This window comes from Macaca fascicularis, chromosome 17 (assembly GCF_037993035.2).
Source record: "Macaca fascicularis isolate 582-1 chromosome 17, T2T-MFA8v1.1".
In the NCBI taxonomy this organism is placed as follows: domain Eukaryota; kingdom Metazoa; phylum Chordata; class Mammalia; order Primates; family Cercopithecidae; genus Macaca; species Macaca fascicularis.
In genome coordinates this window covers 104,132,058-104,151,970 of record NC_088391.1, presented here as the reverse complement: position 1 = coordinate 104,151,970, position 19,913 = coordinate 104,132,058, and the positions used below count along the sequence as shown (strand labels likewise).

The 19,913-nt window shown below is 62.3% G+C and overlaps 2 protein-coding genes across 8 annotated transcripts in view; one reads left to right on the top strand and one right to left on the bottom strand.

The window, feature by feature from the left end:
• The window catches only part of GAS6 (growth arrest specific 6), a 43,338-nt gene extending 42,850 nt beyond the window's left edge, over positions 1 to 488 (top strand). For all 3 annotated transcript variants that reach the window (XR_012426638.1, XM_074021553.1, XM_005586325.4), the window contains one exon: positions 22 to 488. Coding sequence is in view for 2 of the 3 variants with exons in the window: in XM_074021553.1 (XP_073877654.1) it covers positions 22 to 176 (155 nt within the window). In the remaining variant the exon portion in view is untranslated. The remainder of the gene's footprint in view (positions 1 to 21) is intronic.
• Positions 489 to 10,411: 9,923 nt separating this feature from the next.
• The window catches only part of TMEM255B (transmembrane protein 255B), a 42,246-nt gene continuing 32,744 nt past the window's right edge, over positions 10,412 to 19,913 (bottom strand). For 3 of the 5 annotated variants that reach the window (XR_012426636.1, XM_005586323.4, XM_065533527.2), the window contains 4 exons: positions 19,662 to 19,747; positions 18,469 to 18,628; positions 15,436 to 15,579; positions 10,412 to 10,887 (listed from right to left, as the gene is read on the bottom strand). Coding sequence is in view for 2 of the 5 variants with exons in the window: in XM_005586323.4 (XP_005586380.3) it covers positions 10,720 to 10,887; positions 15,436 to 15,579; positions 18,469 to 18,628; positions 19,662 to 19,747 (558 nt within the window). In the remaining 3 variants the exon portion in view is untranslated. Of the gene's footprint in view, positions 10,888 to 15,435; positions 15,580 to 15,720; positions 15,953 to 18,468; positions 18,629 to 19,661; positions 19,748 to 19,913 lie in introns of those variants that run through there. The other 2 variants (XR_010582698.1, XR_012426637.1) reach the window with 2 other exon arrangements.

The window sequence follows — 19,913 nt, the reverse complement described above, 5'->3', positions numbered from 1 at the left end:
TGTTCTCTCCCCGCGGCCCAGATGTGCCGGTGACTTCAGCGCCAGTCACCGCATTCTACCGTGGCTGCATGACACTGGAGGTCAACCGGAGGCTGCTGGACCTGGACGAGGCGGCATACAAGCACAGTGACATCACCGCCCACTCCTGCCCACCCGTGGAGCCCGCCGCAGCCTAGGCCCCCATGGGACGCAGCAGGCTCCTCAGCCTCTGTCCGAAACAGCGGAGGAGCATGGGGGCTCCTCACCACGTGGGGCCACCTGAGAGCTGGGCTTTCCTCTGTGACCGTCCTGGCCTGTAACATATCTGTAAATAGTGAGATGGACGTGGGGCCTCTGATGCCGCGCACTCAGCCGCAGGCCCGGGCACGGGGAGGCCGGCGCAGGGCAGAGCGGGTTTGAAGAAAATAATTCTCTATTATTTTTATTACCAAGCGCTTCTTTCTGACTCTAAAATATGGAAAATAAAATATTTACAGAAAGCTTTGTAACACTGCGTTGGCCGCCATCTGCTCCCCGTGGGGTTCTCGGCACCTGGCAGCGTTTGGGATGAGCGGGGCTGCCAGGGCTCCAGGCTGTACGCTCAGCCGCTCCAAAGATCTCGCTTTTCTGCTCCCAGCCTGGTTGGGTGGCCACGGTCTGCTCCCCGGGAGCCTCTGACGCTGGTAGTGAGGGCAGGGGCTGGAGCCTCAGTTTACTTATTCTGCAAATGGGGAGAAAGCCCCGCTCGGCCCCCACCACGGGCAGCCAGTCAGTGCCGAGTGAGGAGGGCACGGTGAGGACTTGGCACACAAACGCAGGCTGCTCGGACAGCGGCCTCTGAGCCAGCCTGGAAGAGACCCCGAGCTGGGACCGAGGGCGGGAAGACGCCAAGGCGGCACCTGCACCCATGTGCCATCCCGCCTCCACCCTCCTGCACAAACCCACTTGCTTCCGGGGCTCAAGCGTGTTCTGTTGAGAAAGGGAGACGCTGCTTTCTGTGTGTCTCAGTCTGTGGTAGAGCTTGCCGGGAGCAGAGCCAGCCCCGCTTCCCGCGTCCCCTCTGGCAGGGTCCCCATGTCCCTCAGCCTCAGCTTCCTTGTCTGCAAGGGGTGGAGCGGTCACTGCTGCTCTCTGACCCCAGCAGGCCACGAGTCCGCAGGGAAGGTTGGGGCAGCCGGAACGCCGCGAGGCAGGTGCCTGAGATGCACTCGGGACCCTGCCTGCCTCCTGGAAGGACGCTGGAGCCGCAGCTGGTGGGGGCCATGGAGTGGGGGCCACGGAATGGCTGCTTCTCCTTGGTCCCAAGGGGACGACCAAGACTCGTGGCTTGATGCTCCCGTGGGACGTGGCCACCTGTGCTACAGCCTCTGTCTGGGCCAAACGTGGGTCCCCAGGGCGGGTGCTGCCACTGCAGGGGCCACACGGGGGACCAGGGCTGGTTTCAGCATCTGAGACCCAGACTGGGATTTTACTTTAAGACCAAACCCCGACCTGTGCTTGGAACTCCCTGGGCGGGAGACACAGGGCAGCTGGGAGCAGCCACACCTCCCACCAGTCAGTCCCGGAGCTGCGCCCACCGGGCAGGACAGGCTGTGTGTCGGGGCGTCTTCGCCTCTGCCTGGCTGGGGTCAGCGCTTGACCCAGAGAAAAGCCGGGTGGAGGAGGACAGAATCCTGAGAACCCGTCCAGGGATAAATCACCACAAATGAACTGCAAAGAGGTTTCTAGAAAGAGGCCTGTGGCTTTGAAGGCCACACGGGAGACCCCGCTGGCTGGACTGACAAGGTGGCATCGGCCGACTGGGCTCCTGAGGGAGTGGCCCCTGGCCTGACAGCTGTGGAATGGGCAGAGCTTCTCCAAGGCTCCGGGAGCCAGCAACACTCACGCCCACCTGGAGGGACCCTGCCCGCCTGGGCCGAGCTCACCCCACGGATGGACGGCCAGCCAGGCACCTTGCCAGGGGCCATGCACAGGGCCCTGGCCCTGGGGTCCCATCCCCTGCTGGCCAGAGCTGCCCAGCTCATCCACACTGGAGCCTCCAGGCCCTGGTGGTCCCTGAGGGTCCTTGGCAGATCCACCCTGTGTCTCTGGGGCTCTTGTTGACCAATGCCAGTTTTGAGCTCCTCGGGCCACATCCCACGACCCTGTGCCATCGTGGGCATGACGCCACTTGCTCTGGACACGCCGGGGAAGGGCCTCTTGTTCTTCCCAAAATCTTGGCAGCATCTGGGTAAAAGTTCCATTGACTCAGGGCTGCAGCCTGAATTCAGGACTTAAACCTAGTCTAAGAGGTACTGCAGGGAACTTTCGCATTGGTACTGTGAGAAAATAGTGACGGGGGAAGCGTTGACCTCAGAGGGCAGACGCCAGGCTCCCACTGGCTCCTTTCAGAAATGTCCATCTGCAGCCAGCGGCCCCGCGTGTGTGTGACGGCCCTCACCAGCCTCGCCCGGCAGCGTGTGACGGCCCTCACCAGCCTCGCCCGGCAGCGTGTGCACTTTCCGCAGGCAGACGTGCTTTCTCCCCTCGGGCCAGGACAGGTGGCCACTGGCTGCTCACATGGTCGGGGACCCGAGGCCCTCACACTGGCTCCGGGGTGCCCAGGTGCTGGTTGGCTGAGGATGGTAGAGTCCAGGGCTTGGATCTGCCCATCTGGAGCACAGGAGCCCAGTTCCAGGAGGGCTCAGGCGTGGATGCTGACGGCTCACTGAGCAGGCCCACTCGTCTGACCCCGATGGTCCAGAGCCAGCTGACCAGAGCTCCAAGAAGCCCGTGAAACAGCCCCTGCACTGCCCACCACACGGCCTCGCACGGCCACAGGGGCCACAGCCTGCACTGCCCACCACACGGCCTCGCACGGCCACAGGGGCCACAGCCACACGCTAGGATCCAGCCCCCAGCCTGGTACCGCATTGTCCATCAGATCACATTGGTGGCCCCCCCAGTGCTCTCCCCAAATTCTCCCCGGCTGGCTGGGAGCCTGCTCCTGCCCAGCCTCCATCCTCCCCAGGTCAAGACAGCCAGGAGCAAAAACAGGCAACAGCCAGCCTCGGGGACGGGGACGTGGTGAGGTCCCCACAGACACAGGCCACAGTCACCAGTGTTCTCAGGACAAAACCCTCCGCCTGGGTTTCTGCTCTGGCCCCAGAGGAATCAGGAACTTGTTTCCTGGTATTGTTTTCTTAGAGTTCCAGGGGTGCCAGAAGTTATAATAACCACTGTCCCAAAGAAGCAAAACCAATGGTGCTAGGAATTGCCACACAGAGGCCCAGCCAGGCCTGTCACGTTGGCGACCTGGCACCCTCCACGACCAGGCATGTCTGGGGTGTGCAAGAGGACGGGAAGACAGAGCACGTGGTTCTAGTGTGGGCGTCCTGGGGAGGGAGGAGGGAAGTGTCCCATGCAGGGAGGAGGGATGGCTCTGACTGCATCCGATGGAGGGAGGAGAGAGTTCCCCATACAGGGAGGAGAGATGTGTCCCCTGGAGGGAGGAGGGATGTGTCCCAGGAGGGAGGAGGGATGTGTCCCGTGGAGGGAGGAGGGATGTGTCCCAGGAGGGAGGGGGGATGTGTCCCAGGAGGGAGGAGAGATGTGTCCCCTGGAGGGAGGAGGGATGTGTCCCAGGAGGGAGGGGGGATGTGTCCCAGGAGGGAGGAGGGATGTGTCCCATGGAGGGAGGAGGGATGTGTCCCAGGAGGGAGGAGGGATGTGTCCCCTGGAGGGAGGAGGGATGTGTCCCCTGGAGGGAGGAGGGATGTGTCCCCTGGAGGGAGGAGGGATGTGTCCCAGGAGGGAGAAGGGATGTGTCCCGTGGAGGGAGGAGGGATGTGTCCCAGGAGGGGGGGGGGATGTGTCATCTGGAGGGGGGAGATGTGTCCCAGGAGGGGGAGGGAGGAGGGACGTGTCCCAGGAGGGAGGAGGGATGTGTCCCAGGAGGGAGGGGGATGTGTCCCAGGAGGGAGGGGGGATGTGTCCCTGGAGGGAGGGGGGACGTGTCTCCTGGAGGGAGGAGGGACGTGTCCCAGGAGGGAGGAGGGACGTGTCCCAGGAGGGAGGGGGGACGTGTCCCCAGGAGGGAGGGGGGATGTGTCCCCAGGAGGGAGGGGGCATGTGTCCCAGGAGGGAGGGGGGATGTGTCTCCTGGAGGGAGGGGGGATGTGTCCCAGGAGGGAGGGGGGATGTGTCTCCTGGAGGGAGGGGGGATGTGTCTCCTGGAGGGAGGGGGGATGTGTCCCAGGAGGGAGGAGGGATGTGTCCCAGAAGGGAGGGGGGATGTGTCCCAGGAGGGAGGGGGGATGTGTCCCAGGAGGGAGGGGGATGTGTCCCAGGAGGGAGGAGGGATGTGTCCCAGGAGGGAGGGGGGATGTGTCCCAAGAGGGAGGGGGGATGTGTCCCGTGGGGGGAGGAGGGATGTGTCCCAGGAGGGAGGGGGGATGTGTCTCCTGGAGGGAGGGGGGATGTGTCTCCTGGAGGGAGGGGGGATGTGTCCCCAGAAGGGAGGGGGGATGTGTCCCAGGAGGGAGGAGGGATGTGTCCCAGGAGGGAGGTGGGATGTGTCCCAGGAGGGAGGGAGGATGTGTCCCAGGAGGGAGGAGGGATGTGTCTCCTGGAGGGAGGGGGTATGTGTCCCAGGAGGGAGGGGGGATGTGTCCCAGGAGGGAGGAGGGCTGTGTCTCCTGGAGGGAGGGGGGATGTGTCCCATGCAGGGAGGAGGGATGTGTCCTGTGCAGGGAGGAGGGATGTGTCCCAGGAGGGAGGGGGGATGTGTCCCGTGGGGGGAGGAGGGATGTGTCCCAGGAGGGAGGGGGGATGTGTCTCCTGGAGGGAGGGGGGATGTGTCTCCTGGAGGAGGGGGGATGTGTCCCAGGAGGAAGGGGGGATGTGTCCCGTGGGGGGAGGAGGGATGTGTCCCAGGAGGGAGGGGGGATGTGTCTCCTGGAGGGAGGAGGGATGTGTCCCAGGAGGGAGGAGGCATGTGTCCCAGGAGGGAGGGGGGATGTGTCCCAGGAGGGAGGGGGGATGTGTCCCAGGAGGGAGGGGGGATGTGTCCCAGGAGGGAGGAGGGATGTGTCCCGTGCAGGGAGGAGGCATGTGTCCCAGGAGGGAGGGGGGATGTGTCCCAGGAGGGAGGGGGGATGTATCCCAGGAGGGAGGGGGGATGTGTCCCAGGAGGGAGGAGGGATGTGTCCCAGGAGGGAGGGGGGATGTGTCCCCTGGAGGGAGGAGGCATGTGTCCCAGGAGGGAGGAGGCATGTGTCCCAGGAGGGAGGGGGGATGTGTCCCAGGAGGGAGGAGGCATGTGTCCCAGGAGGGAGGAGGCATGTGTCCCAGGAGGGAGGGGGGATGTGTCCCAGGAGGGAGGAGGCATGTGTCCCAGGAGGGAGGAGGCATGTGTCCCAGGAGGGAGGGGGATGTGTCCCAGGAGGGAGGGGGGATGTGTCCCGTGGGGGGAGGAGGGATGTGTCCCAGGAGGGAGGGGGGATGTGTCTCCTGGAGGGAGGGGGGATGTGTCCCAGGAGGGAGGGGGGATGTGTCCCCAGGAGGGAGGGGGGATGTGTCCCAGGAGGGAGGGGGGATGTATCCCAGGAGGGAGGGGGGATGTGTCCCAGGAGGGAGGAGGGATGTGTCCCGTGCAGGGAGGAGGGATGTGTCCCAGGAGGGAGGGGGGATGTGTCCCGTGGGGGGAAGAGGGATGTGTCCCGTGGGGGGAAGAGGGATGTGTCCCAGGAGGGAGGGGGATGTGTCCCAGGAGGGAGGGGGGATGTGTCTCCTGGAGGGAGGGGGGATGTGTCCCGTGCAGGGAGGAGGGATGTGTCCCGTGCAGGGAGGAGGGATGGCCCTTACTGCATCCCATGGAGTGAAGAGAGAGATTTCCCCATATGGGAAGGAGGGATGTCCCCTATGAAGGGAGGAGGGACGGCCCTGCCCATGTCCTGTGGAAGGAGGAGGGATGTGTCGCAGGAGGGAGGAGGGACAACTCTGACTCTGGGCTGGAGAGGAGGAGGGAGGCTTGGGATGTGTTTTGCAGGTGGGGTCCTTTGATCTGGCCGTGTCCTGTGCCCAGCGGATGCAGCTGCGCCCCCTCCTGGACACTCCGCCTCATGACAACACGAAATGTCTGCAGAGGTTGGCTGCTGTGCCCTGGGCCCGGCACCTCTGTGGAAACACTGCTCTAAGCACAAAGGAACGTTTCCTCCTACTTCACATAATACAGAAAATATGAACATCGGGTATCTAAATGCCAACAGAAGCGTAAAGCGAATGTACAGCCGGGCTAATCCCAGCCTGGCCTGTTTGTGGAAGCTCTAGCTCCAGCCCCTGCCTGCAAAGCGAGAAGGGTCACCGGCCCCAGGGTCGAGCCCTCCACGAGGGAGAGGGGAAGGTCCGCTCCATGGTGCCCTTGTTTCAAGCATGTTTTCCGCTTACTGAATTCCATCAGTTAAAGGTCTAGGAAACAGAAAGGGAAGTGGTGTGTGTTGCTGTCTGAGGATCTGCTGACGGGCCCCGGCCTCATGGAATCCTCCTCTGCCTCTGGGTCTCCGGAGTTTCAGAGGTAACTCTGCTCCCACCGTGGAGCCTGGTGGCCACAGGGTCCCCAAGTCTGCAGAAGGAGCTGCTCTGCGTGGCAAGGGTGATGACCGTGGCTCTTGTTCACCGAGCACGGCCGGCGGTCAGCACTGCCCGAGGCGCCAATGCAGCCCCATAAGGCCATCTTCACAACAGCCTTGGGGCCTGGTTCTCCCACCCCCGTTTCCATGGAGATGTGATTCACACGGCAATAGCGACGCCTCATGAGTGCAGGGCACTGGTCGGCAGTCAGTCCATCCACCGGGCCGTCCACCCGTCACCTCCATCTGGCTCCCGGACACTCCTCTCCCCACAAGAACCCATGTCTGACAGCAGTGACTGCACCTCCCTCCCCATCCAAAACACGCTCAGAACACGCTTGCCTCCCCCAAAAGAACCCGTGTCCGTGACCAGTGACTGCACCTCTCCCCATCCAGAACACGCTTAGAACACGCTTGCCTCCCCGAAAACAACCCGTGTCCGTGACCAGTGACTGCTCCTCCCTCCCTATCCAGAACACGCTCAGAACACGCTTGTCTCCCCTAAAAGAACCCGTGTCTGTGACCAGTGACTGCTCCTCCCTCCCTATTCAGAACACGCTCAGAACACGCTTGTCTCCCCAGAAAGAACCCGTGTCCGTGAGCAGTGAGTGCCTGCGCCTCCTTTCCCAGTCGGCTTCTGTCTGTGGACACACCTACTCTGGACACGCCTGCTCTGGACATGCCTGCTCTGGACACGCCTGCTCTGGACACTGCATATAAACAGAACAGAGTCTTGGTGTCTGGTGTCCTTCCCTGAGCACCATGTGTTACAGCCTCACCCCATAGCACCCGTTAGAGTTTCCTTCCTCTCTGTGGCCAGGTGACCCGTGTATGGATGGGCCACTGTAGTTCTGTTCTCATGCTGCTAATAAAAACTTCCCCAAGACTGGGAAGAAAAAGAGGTTTAATTGGACTTACAGTTGCACATGGTTGGGGAGGCCTCAGAATCACGGTGGGAGGCCAAAGGCACCCCTTACACGGCAGCAGCAAGAGAAAACGAGGAAGCGGAAGCGGAAATCCTGATCATCCCATCAAATCTCGTGAGACTTATTCACTCTCATGAGAATAGCACGGGAAAGACCAGCCCCCATGATTCAATTACCTCCCGCTGGGTCCCTCCCACAACGCACAGGAATTCTGGGAGATGCAATTTGAGATTTGGGTGGGGACACAGCCAAACCCTATCACCCACGTCCCTTCCCCTCTCTGTGGCCGGTGGCCTATGTGGACGGACCACATCCCTCCCCCACTCAGTAGTTGCATTTGGGCTGCTTCTGACTGGGGGCTCTTGTGAGCAGTGCTGCTGTGTGAAATGTAGAAACTGAGGCAGGAGGAGGCTCCCTGTAACCGAAGGTCCCAAGCTAATAAGGGTGGGGCCAGTTTCAGCTGAGCCCTGCCCAGGGCAATGTTCTGACCCCGCCCTCCCCAGGCCTGACCTGCAGCTGCATCAGGCCCCACCTCTGAGCTGCAGGAGAAGCCTGTCTCTTGTGTGACCCAGTGAGGCAGGGCGTGCAGGTGGGACCACAGCACCCCCAAACCACCCAGCACCCCCTGCCCCACCATCCCCTCCACCCCATCTCTCGAGGCCTTCAGGGTCTCCCTGGCTTCGGCTGTGCGTGGGAACTGAGCGAGGGCAGAGTTGGGGGCCCATCCCTCCAGGGGAGGCTGGGAGGAGGCTGGGATTAAGAGGCCCCAGCGGAGCCCAGGGAGGGGTTCATCAGACCGTAACTTAGGCCGGCAGAGCTTGGTGGCCCCAGACAGGCTCCGTCCACCAGACGGGGGCACCTTGAGAGCAGCCGCCGCCCACACTGCAGGCCAGGCATTAGCCGGAGCCCTGTGCCTGGTGGGAGCTGCCCTGGGGCCTGGAGGACCCTCCGGCCACCACCAGCCTTAAGTCAAATTGTTCACATTCTTTGTGGCTGGGGTAAAGGATAAGGACATTTTTGTGGCAAGAACAAAATCGTTGACCTTGGAGTTGAATATTTTTGAACAGCTTTTGACTGTAGACAAGATTAAAAGTCAGGGAAGATGGACGTTGTGTTTGGGGGATGCTGGTGCGTGCGGCCTCGGGGAAGCACTCTGATGCCCCCACACTGCACCCTGCAACCGAGGGCTGACATGAGGGAACGATGGTTATCCCTGTGACTTTGCTGGCCAGGGCTCCAGGGGGCAGAGGCTGCCTGCCCAGACCTGCAGTTCAGCTTCTCTGCTCTTCGTACCCCTAGAACAAGAGGCCCTGGGGCCTGCACCAGGCAGCTTCGGGGGCACAGGCCGAGCTCCAGAGTGCCCAGGCCACAGAGAACCGCCCACACAAGACCACGGCACCGTCAGTACCCATAGAGCCTCCCGAGGTAAAACGAGAGCCTCGGGGACTCGGGAAATCCATGGCACACTTTTCATCCCCCCAGGCGCAGCTGAGTGCCTCTCCCGGCGCTCCAGAAACCCCTTGGTCTCTGCTGCTTGTTCAGCTTCTCAGTCGGAGCCAGGCACCTGCAGCCCTGGAGGAACCCGGCGGTGAGTTTCCAGACAGGATGCAGCGCCTCCGGCTCATGCCTGACCTCCTGGACTGGTCCAAGGCCAGTCAGCCCTGAGGAGAGGCCAAGACCACATTCTCCTGGAAAGCAAGTGGGTGAGGCTGGATTTATAAAATAAAAATGACAGGCAGTGGCGGGTTCACAGACCAGAGCTGGCTGCAGGCCTTTCAGAGGCCCTTTGGCGCCCCTGGGCCTGGCTGGGCACCGTCCGTGCGTGGATGTGCGCTGCGGGCCTTCTGCCCAGGAGCACTGAACACAGGTTGAGACCCACCGTCGGGCAGAGGGGGACAGAGGGAGGCTCCCGGGCAGCGGAGGGGGCAGGAGCCTGTGTCTGCATGAGTGTGGCTCCCGTATCTTTTTTCTCCCACACCCAGGACTGGGCAGGGACGAAAGTCCCCGCTCCAGCTCCCAGGCGGGTGCTGTTCCATGAAATAAGCTGGAGACCTCAGACTCACTCAGGAGAAGAGTGGTACTTGTTTACTGCAGACACCGTGGGGCTTTGAAGGGAGGGACGTGAGGCCCTGGGGCGCCAGCTTCCGAGGGGAGAGGGAGTGACTGGGGAAGTGTGAGCAGCCCACAGAGCACAGGCGGCGACTCGGTGTCTTATGGTGCGTCTGAGAAGCAGTGGGATCGCCTCTCGCCTCCCCCGTGCCCCGGCGAGTCCGTGGTTCCTTGAGGATCTGACTTTAGGAATTGAGAGCCTCTCCCCACGTCCACTGCTTTTCAAGAGACTCTGGCTACTTTGGGGTGGCGCATCCTGAACTCGAGTCACTGGGGCGCCTGGGACCCACCGGGGACCTGCCTCTTCCCAGGCGCGCTCACCTGTCTCCCCAGGTGTGCCTGGCAGGGCGCATGCTGGGCCCGCGGGGAGCCAGGCTGGTTTCCACAGGGAGCGCTGCGGCCCCAGACCCTGAGCCGAGGGACCGTGAAACACCCTCCTCCACTATCCCCTCCTGAGACACTGCGGTGAGGGAGCCGCCGCGGAAGGACAGCAGAAGTCCAGGTGCCGTAGCTGGGAGACAGCTCAGGGAGAGACCCTCGCGCCAGTGGCCCGGGCAGATTTGCACCCGGGGCTGGGAAGGATAACTGGGCCCCCAGACTCTGGCAACTCGCAGGCGGTTAGACACAGCGCCGGGCGTGGGAGCCAAAGCGTCGTTCCCTTCCTGGCATATGTCAGGGGCACAGCACGCGGGGCGGTGGGTCCTGCCCTGCCCTTCTCCAGGACACAGACGCACGCGTGAATGTGTAACGCACAACACACATCCACAAACAGGAACACACACGCAGGGAGGCACGGAGCTGCACCTTCTTTGCAGAATCATAATAGCAGCTAATTAATTAAGGGATGTGAAAACACCAGAACAATCGCTGTCAAAGGAGGAGGCCGGGTGGTGTGAGCAGAGCCTGAGCCGAGGTGTCACCAGCCTGGGTCTGCAGGGCCCCCCTCCCTGCCTGGTCCCAGCCTCCCTCACCAGTGTGCCCAGGGAGGGAAGCAGGGGACAGACTTCCGGAACACTCTCCTGGGTTCTCTAGGAGGTTGGCCACAGAAGCGGGATTTCCAGAGGCTGCCTTTTTTTTTCTTTTACTCCACACCTCTCTCAGGGTGCATACGGGGGTGGCTTCTCCCCTGGGGGAAAGTAGGTGGGTACATAGCACGGTGGGGCCTGGCCAGGAAGCCCAGAGCCAGAGCTGCTTGGAGAGGGGGACTGCAGGTCCTCAGACAAAGCCAGGACGGAGGCGGGCGCGACTGGGAAGCGGCTGCAGGGCTGCAATAAACAGAGGGCCCTGGGTTAGCAGGTGAGACCATCCCGTGCTGGACCGCAGGGAAGCCTGACATAGACCAGGGCCACTCACACGTGCACCCCACCCCCACCAGCCCAGGGCCATTCACACGGGCCCCCCCGCCACACACACACAGACCCACGGCCATTCACACACCCTCCCCCCACAGACCCAGGGCCATTCACAAGCCCCCCCCCCCACACACACACAGACCCAGGGCCACTCTCAGGCCCCCCTCCCCCACCACAGACCCAAGACCCCTCTCACCGGCCCCCCCCCCCCCAGATCCAGGACCGCTGGATGGAGCAGCTCCAGCCCTGGTCACAACAGGAGAGGGTGGCCAGGGCCTCACTGGCACAACCTTGGCTTCCACAGCTGGACGGGGAGGGGGTAGATGCCCCAGGAAGGGTGTGCCCAGACCACATCCCGCTGCCTCGAAGACAGCGAGCCTCTGACCTGACTCCAAAACCGACAGTCAGGGGCCACCAGGCCCAGGGCCCAGGGCTCACCCAACACTTCATATTCAGGAAAGGCCCCATGTATGAACCCCACGCGTCCACACGTCCAGCAGTGTGTGGCCGGTTCAGTGTCACCGTGGCTGACTCAGCGGCTCACACACACATCTGGGTGTTGCTGTGGAGGCGTCTTCTGGTGTGATTGACACCCTTGCATATAGCGCCTCAGCCCCCTGACACGGACGGCCCCTCCTCTCCCCTGAAGGCCTTAAGAGGCTGCGGTCCCCAGAAGTGGACTGTGCCCCAGCGGCCTGAGCACTCCCGAGGCAGCGTCAGCCTCCCTGGTCCAGCCCGTCCCCTTCCTGTGGTTGTGCACCTGCAGCCCCACGGTGGCCAGCCAGTCATTCAGAATCGATGGATTGATCTCTCTTCACATGTAGGTACCTGTATTCCCCATAGGCTCTGCTTCCCTAGAGAGCCCCGACTAACACACATAGACCCACTCAAGTAATTCTGAGACCGGAAAAGCGAGGAACAGATTTTAAATCGATACATTCTAGCTTTTCTCCAACTGCCAACACACATCTTAGTTCTTCCCCCCGCCCTAAATTCTAGGGGCTAAAAAACTCTATCTTGAAATCAAATTTTAAATAAAGCAAACAAACTCCTAAGAAATAACACAGGAAGAGTTTTTTAAACTCCAAGCTACCAGATGTGCTCTATGCTCCTCTTGCCCTGGCCTGCAGGGTCCCATGAGAAGCCAGCTGCCTGTCTGAGCCTTTCCCTGGAGAGCTCTGCAATGCAGACGCCCTGGGAGCTAGCAGGACCTCTGGATCCTGACAGCAGAATTTCTGCACAGGTGTAGGTAAGGCTGAGAATGGGGCCCTTGCTCAGAGGGACTGCGATGTTGAGGCTGACAGCCCAGGCTCATGGGATCCAGTGGCTCAGGGACACCTGCCAACCTCATTTCTTTCTTCCCCCCAAAACTCACAGGTTTCTGGCCACAGGCGACAGAGTGAGACACTAGGGAATATTCTCTCAAGTCTGCTGGGAACTCCCAACTTCTAACTCCATAGCACCCACCCTTCTTCACAGCAGATGAGCAGTCAAGGAAACTGAGGGGTAAACCCCAGGACCATGGAGCAAAACTCTCAGAACGACAGAGTAACCCCTCCCCCCACCAGGAACACGGAGTAAACCCCCAGGACCATGGAACAAACCCTCAGGAACACGGAGTAAACCCCCGGGAACCACAGAACAAACCCCAGGACCACATGGTTAACCACTGAACGGACAAGGACAAGCCCCGCCCACAAACAATCTCACAGGGGGAGGGAGGGCACGTTTCTCAGTAATGGGGCAGGAACTCATCCTCTGCTGTGATGCCACATCCTCCCCTGCACTTCATGCCTGGCAAAGCTGCTGGGTGCAAGGTAGGTGGTCTCTTTAAATTGCCCTTTTTATTAACTGCTCAAAACAACCCCCAAGTCACTGTTCCCACCCCCCTCTCCAGTCTCAAGTGGGAGTATTTTCTGCTGCTAACGACTTCCATGGAACACACTGAACATTTTCTCTCCATCTCTGCAGAAGCAGAGCCCCTCCTCTGTTGTTCTTCTGAGGAGCACATGAGCCTCATCTGATTTGCCACCTCTGAAATCCGATGATCAGCGTGTGTATATTAAGCTCTCACACACGCTGGCACAGAGGCTGGCTGGGCCATCCGAGGGCCCCAGGCCTCCCCAGAAGAAGAGGGGAATATCCACCCTTTGTGCAAAGCCAGAGCTCCAGGGTGGATAAGGATGGAGCACCATGGGGATGAAGTGGATCCGCCCTGGCATCCCCCACATCCCGTAAGCCCGCGTGTGATGGGGAGGACCACCCCCACATCTGACACCTCCGTGGGGCTCACAGGCAGGGAGGATGCACCTGCCTGAGGGAGTCACCACCCCTTCCCCCCACAAAGCCTCGCTGTCTCCAAGGTCCCAAGTCAGAATGCAAACTTGAAGCCTGGCCCCTCACAGCCAGAGCTTCAGACAGCCAGGCCCCAGCACCAGGGCAGCCCAAACCAGCCCTGGAGCCAGACAAGAGGAAGCGGCTGATGGAACCACGAATTCTCTCTCCTCTGGGGCCCCAAGGGGTGGCGGCTGAGGTTGAGGATGGAAGACAGGCCGGGCCACCCAGGCTGTGCTCTGGGCTGCGAGTTCTTGGCACCTATGCGATTCCAAGTCCAGGTCTGTGCAGAGCCGCCTGGGGAGCACCTGCCAGCCCAGCGTCCCCCGAGATACCCCTGCCCCTGCGGGCCTCCAGGTCTGGGCTTGGCAAACTTCCCACGGGAGACCAGGCGGCCAGAGAGAAGCCCCCAGGACAAGGCTGTGGCCCCGGGGGACATGGTCCCTGCCGTGATGGGGACGTCCCTGGGGCAGGGGCAGGCGGCTTGGGGGGGGATGAAGCTGCCTGCAGCACCGTGCAGACGCGCCTGCCCACAGGAGACACCACCGCAGGGTCACCGGCAAAAGCTCCCGCCATCTTCTGACCCTGGGGACCACATCTTCCCCGTCACAGAAATGGAAAACATGCTTCCAGGCCAGACCTCCGGCAAGGGCCTTGTGTTCCCAGGGAGCAGGGCCCCAGCTTCATATTCAAAGTGAGAGAGGAGACTGAGGCACAGGGTGCAGGGATCCCTCCACGAGGAGATGGTGTCAGGCTGGGGCCCTAGTAGTCCCCACTGAGCCCAACAGCTGCCGTGTCCTGGGCAGGACTGAAGGCGGCTGCCCCAAGCAGGCCCTGGACGCCAGGGACCCCCAGCAGCCCCCTCTCCATGAGTGCCGGTTCCCGCTCCCTCCACGGGGTCCCTGGCGCAGGTCCCCGGGGTGAGCTGAGGAGGTCGTGGCTCTCGGGCCAAACCTGAGCCCTGTCTTGGACGTGAGGGTGGGGTGTGTACACGCCTCCCCCGGACGTCACTCTGAGGAATGTCTCTTCCTGCCAACGTCATGGGTTGGGAGCAGGTCTCCTTGCGGAACATCCGAAGACCTGTGTCATGCGTGACTTCAAAACTAACGACCCTCCACGTTCCCCCTGCCCTTCCCCGCACAGAAACACATCACGGTGGTGCTTCGATCTGCAGCTTCGTCGGGCTGGGCCTGACACAGCTTTCTCTGCAGAGGCTGCTGTTAACACACGCAAAATGACCTGCCAGTCAGCCGGGCGTGTGGGCCGTGCCTCCCACCCAGAAAGGAAGCCCAGGTTTATCAGGACCAGGGGTTCTCAACTGTGTCCCCAGGGGGCATGTGGCACATCCAGGCAGGAGGCACAGGGCACGTCTGGAGACAGTTTGGGTTGTGACACTAGCGGCTCCTACATGCTGCAGGCAGAGGCCAGGGCCTGCCAGCACCCACAGCACCCAGGGTGCCCCAGCACGGCGGGTGGCCAACCCCGAATGCCTGCAGTGCCGAGGTAAGAAACACGGCCCGGTCGTTGTAGTGATGCTGGATTATCGGGGTCTGCTTCACCCGTGGCCACAGGACAGAGCTTCGTGGCACAGAAGGCGGTCATGCCCAGGAGTGGAAATGGGACAGGCAGGTAGAGGCCACTGTTCTGCTCGCCTGCCACCGTGGCCTCTCCCTCTGTTGTCTCCAAGGTCAACAGCATCATGTCAGGATGAACCCTATGAGGTCTCCACGTCTACAGGTAAAATGGGGTTGGATTCCGGCAGATCCATATGGCTCCACCTAAATAACCTGGCTGTGCCCCCAGGACGTCCACCAGCAGACACACAGGAGCCTCCACACTGCAGCGGGAGCTGCCCAGGCCTGTGCAGGGCCAGTCCCGGGGTCAGAAGAGCCAGCTGCCGGCAGAGCATGGTGGCGGGTCACCAGGGCCACCTGGCGCAGTCCCCGGCCATACTTGCAGGGACGTTGTGCCCCAACGGCCGGGTTGTTACTGCCCCCCCACCTCCCATCCCTAATTCAGAAGGTGAGGCGGCCGTAAGACCTCATCCCCTCCGACTCCAGCCCCGTCCTGTCCACCCCACTGCCTGCAACCAGCACGTCCAACTCCAGCAGGTGACGCTGGCCCTACCTGAAGGGGCAGAGGGTAGGACGAGCAGGTCGGGACAGGCTCGGGCGTTGGGCGGAAGCCTGCACAGGCCAGGATCTGCTGGGCAGGGTTGTAGAGGGTCTGCGGTGGGACGGCTGGGCCGTAAGCCAGCTGGGACAGAGGCACCTGCCACGGAGAGGAGACGGGCGGTCAACGTGCACCCCCCAGTGGAAGGAGAGGCCATCCAGCCTTCCTAGAAAGCCCAGCACCCCTGACCCCACCTCTCAGGCTGGAGCTAACCCCGGCCCGGCGTGTCTTTACACTCACGTTCTCTACATCTTGGTCCCAGGGCCCTGCCACCTGCCAGTCACACCGGGTGATTGCTTGGCTCAGGCTTTTTTATTTAATATTTTTTGGGGGAAAATAGCACTGGTTTCCTTCTCTCCGGGCCCCAGAGTCTGATTTTTCGGCACAGAAGGGTGCAGGTGAGGAAGATCCTCTCAGCATCGGGCTGACAGCTCTCGCTTCCCCAAGCCTGCACCCGACCAGCGCGGGGTTTCTGGGGAATGCAAACAAAACCAAAGCCTTCTAAGCTCCCATCCACACTTCCACTGACCCACTCAGGCAGTCAAAATTCTCCAAAGAAGGTGCCAGCTCCAACTCAGGCCCCGGCCGGCCTCATCCCCCACAGAGGGAGGGGCCCACGGCTCACACAAGCTCCAGGGCTTCCAGGGCCAGAAACACGGGGACTGCGCCAAGGGCACCCGGGCCTCGCCTCCCTCCCCACCTTCACACAGGTGCCCCTCCACCTTCCCCAGCCCCCAGCCCTCAACCCCGGGTTCAGCAGCCCCCTGGAGGGAAGCCAGGGGAAGATGGCACAGGCAGGGAAGCCAGGCCGGAACTGCTGCAAGGGTCTGGCCACAGTGACGGCCCCGGGCCACGGTGATGACCCCAGGCCGGAGGTGTCCTCAGATAGAAAACAGCGCTGCCTGCACCCCCGGGGCTGGGAGGGAGCCCCCTGCCCAGTGGGCGCTGGAGGGTGGGAAGGGGCAGGGGCTTCTGGGCAGCTGGTCCTTGGTCTACATGTGCAGGAGGCCGTGGTTCTGCCTCAGACCCTGCAGAGAGCAGGGGGGCAGCTGAGGTGGGCCTGGGAGGTGGATGGGCATGGAGGGTCCGTGCTCCATGAGGGAGGAGCAGCAGATTTGAGGTTCTGACAGGTAGAGGGGTGGGGAGGCCTCTGAGCTGGGGGTGGCCTGAGGATGGGGCCAGGGCAAGTGCACAGAAACCAGAGAACAGGGGGGCCACGGAGTCACACGTGGAGGAGGCCACGGAGTCACACGTGGAGGAGGCCACGGAGTCACACGTGGAGGAGGCCCGAGAGGCTGGCTCAGCCGCCTGCCCTTGCCGGTAGGTTAAGCACCTCCCATGCACCCGTCACAAGGAATTTGCCCTCGTCTACGGAGAAGGGCCGTCCAGCTTGGTGACGGGTAAGGAAGCATCTTCATTCCTTAGCAAAATGTTTAAACGGCAGAATCAATTAAACTCACAAGAGTGCCTGCTTGGTGGGTGTGAAGGTTAGCAAGCCCCCTCCTTGCTCTGCACACCCCTGAGCTTTGGGTTTGAGAAAGATTTCCCGGAGCCGGGGGTGGCTCTGTGTTGTGGGCTGGCCCTTGGGGCATCTCCTGTTCCTGATCCCGCACTCCAGCATTTTATCACCGGCTTTAATGAACACACGAGCCACTTCCGGAAAACCCTGGAAACCCCGGGCCTGTGCGGCGAGCATGGCGCCTGCACCACACGCGCGTTTCTGTGTCCTGTCTACAATCCAGCTGCAGTTCTTCCTAGGGCAGCCACTGAGGGGAGACACTGAGCCGCCGAGGCAGAGAAGCCTGAACCGAGGAGACACCAAAGGCACCCAGAGCCTGCACGATCCCCGGCAGAGACCCTTCCCAACCCCAGACTCCCGCTCCCACCCGGCCCCAGCCCACAGGGGCTGGCCAGCTGTCACTGCAGAGCAAGGACCCTGGGAGGTGCCTGTCTTGTGTTGGTGTGCAGGCGTCGGGGGGCCCAGGGTGGGGTTTGGGGGGCCACTGGGTGGGGAGCCAGAGGGCTGGACCTTGGGATGCCAAGGTCACTCTCAGCTTCACCAGTTTTGTCTGGAAGCACGAAAGTGCTGAGAAAAGGAGAAGCTGAGAAGCAGATGGCAGGAGGGTTCCAAGCTGAGTTACTTTTTAGTTACGGGCAGTCTCTGGGATGAATGGGGCATGAAGAAGCCACTCAGGAGTGCTGTCACTGCCACACTGGGCCGGGTGTGGCCTGCAGGATGTGCATCTGCCTGGTGCTGCCCGGTCACCTCGCGTGGGTGCAAGAGGGGATGCCCTTCGTCCCTGGGTTGCTGTTTGGATGTTCTCAGGGTGGGGCTCCCTCACTCCTGGCTGCCCCTCCCTTGCAGCTTCTCTGCGAGTTCAGGGGCGGGTTTGCTGGCCACACCCCACCAGAACATCTGGTTCGAAACAGGTGCCAGGAGAGGGCAGAGGAGGGAGAAGGGAGAGGACAACCAGCCCAGGCCAGTGATATCCCTGTGGTTTCCTGGGTGGGCGAGGGTCGGCCTTCCCAGGACAGGTCCAGTCCAACGCCTGCGAGGGGCCCCGTCCCTCCCTCCTCCTGCCCAGGCCGTATGGGTCTCGCCTCTGGGGTCTGTGAAGGCACTGGCCCCGGCCCCAGCCCAGACCTGCCAGTCTGAAGCCCCAGGCAGTTGCTAACGAGGGGAGCTTAGTGCACAAGGGCTGGGCCTCCCTCTTGGGAGCTGAACTTTGTTTCTTGGGGGTGGGTTGTGCCCACCTCAGCAGGGAGGCAAGGATTAAATCAGGTGATTCTTGGGACAGGCTTGGGACAGGATGGCCCCAAGGTGAGTCGGTGCACACCAGCTATCACCCTGACACACCGCTGGCAGACACATGGGCCTCAGTGCCCCATCTGTAAAGTGAGGGCCAGGGATCCCCCAGCCCACCCTGGGGAAACGGACCCGGAGCCTGGCTCCCGGTGAGCAGTGGGGGTCCCGCCGAGGGGCCTCACCATGTCCTTGAAGGCCCCCAGGACGGCAGCGGTGATGATGCCCAGGAACAGGCCCAGGACGTTCAGAACGGCAGAGGCCCAGAGCAGGCGGTACAGGTGCAGCACGTCCTGGCAGCCGCGGACGCCGATGAACTCGTAGTAGGCGGGCGAGGACTCTGGGCTGCACAGAGAAGGCATTGTGGCATCACCACACGAGGCAAGTGACCACCCGCAAGTTAAACTCGTGGTCAGGTGTCCTCTGGACCTGAGCCCTGCAAGGCTGGGGGAGGAAGTCAGGGCTGGAGCCCAGTCAGCACCGGTCCCTGCACTGCTCTGGGGGATCAAACCTACGTTTGATGGGATTGGCCTGTGAGGCTCCCAACCTGGGGCCCACAGTGGCAAAGAGCGACAACTGGGCCTGGCAGGCCAGCCCTCCACCTCAGTGGCCCAGCAGGACGGGTGTCTGAGCCACCTCTGTCTTCACGCCAGGATGGGAAGGCTGTCGGGGTCACGGGCCCCTGTCCCAAGAGGAGGCCGGGCCGGGTTTAAACTCTCGCCCGACACACGGGCTGTGTCCTCTTGGGCAGATCAACCTTTCAGAGCCTCCATCTTTTCATCTGTGAAATGGACTCAATGTCCTTTCCTCATGTAAACATCTAATGAGTAAAGGAGACGATGTAGGTGCAGGGGCATGGGGGGTGATGTCGGGAGCAGAAGGATGGGGGCCTTGCCCCTGCAGGCACATACAGGGGTCCCCGGCACCCCTCACCTCCTGCAGGCATAGCTACAGGGGTCCCTGATGCCCCTCACCTCCCTCAGGCCTGGATACGGGGGTCCCCAGCACCCCTCACCTCCCGCAGGCGTGGATACGGGGGTTCCCGGCGCCCTTACTTCCCGCAGGCGTGGATACGGGGGTTCCCGGCGCCCCTCACCTCCCGCAGGCGTGGATACGGGGGTTCCCGGCGCCCTTACTTCCCGCAGGCGTGGATACGGGGGTTCCCGGCGCCCCTCACCTCCCGCAGGCGTGGATACGGGGGTTCCCAGCGCCCTTACCTCCCGCAGGCGTGGATACGGGGGTCCCTGGCGCCCTTACCTCCCGCAGGCGTGGATACAGGCTCCCCAGCGCCCCTCAACTCCCGCAGGCCTGGATACGGGGGTTCCCGGCGCCCCTTACCTCCCGCAGGCGTGGATACGGGGGTTCCCGGCGCCCTCACCTCCCACAGGCGTAGAGGTCACAGCAGTAGCAGGTGTTGCTCCTCACCTTCAGCTGGCACTGGCCGTCCAGGGAGTGACAGGTGACCTGGGGCAGAGAGGCCTTGTCAGGTCACACGCCAGCGTCCACCACCTCACTCACCCCAAGGCAGGGCTGCCTTGTGGGAGGTGACAGCGGCCACTCGGGCCCAGCCAAGCAGCTGCCCCTCCTGACTTTGCCCTGACTCCAGACGCAGGGGCTTGGGGGCTCAGGG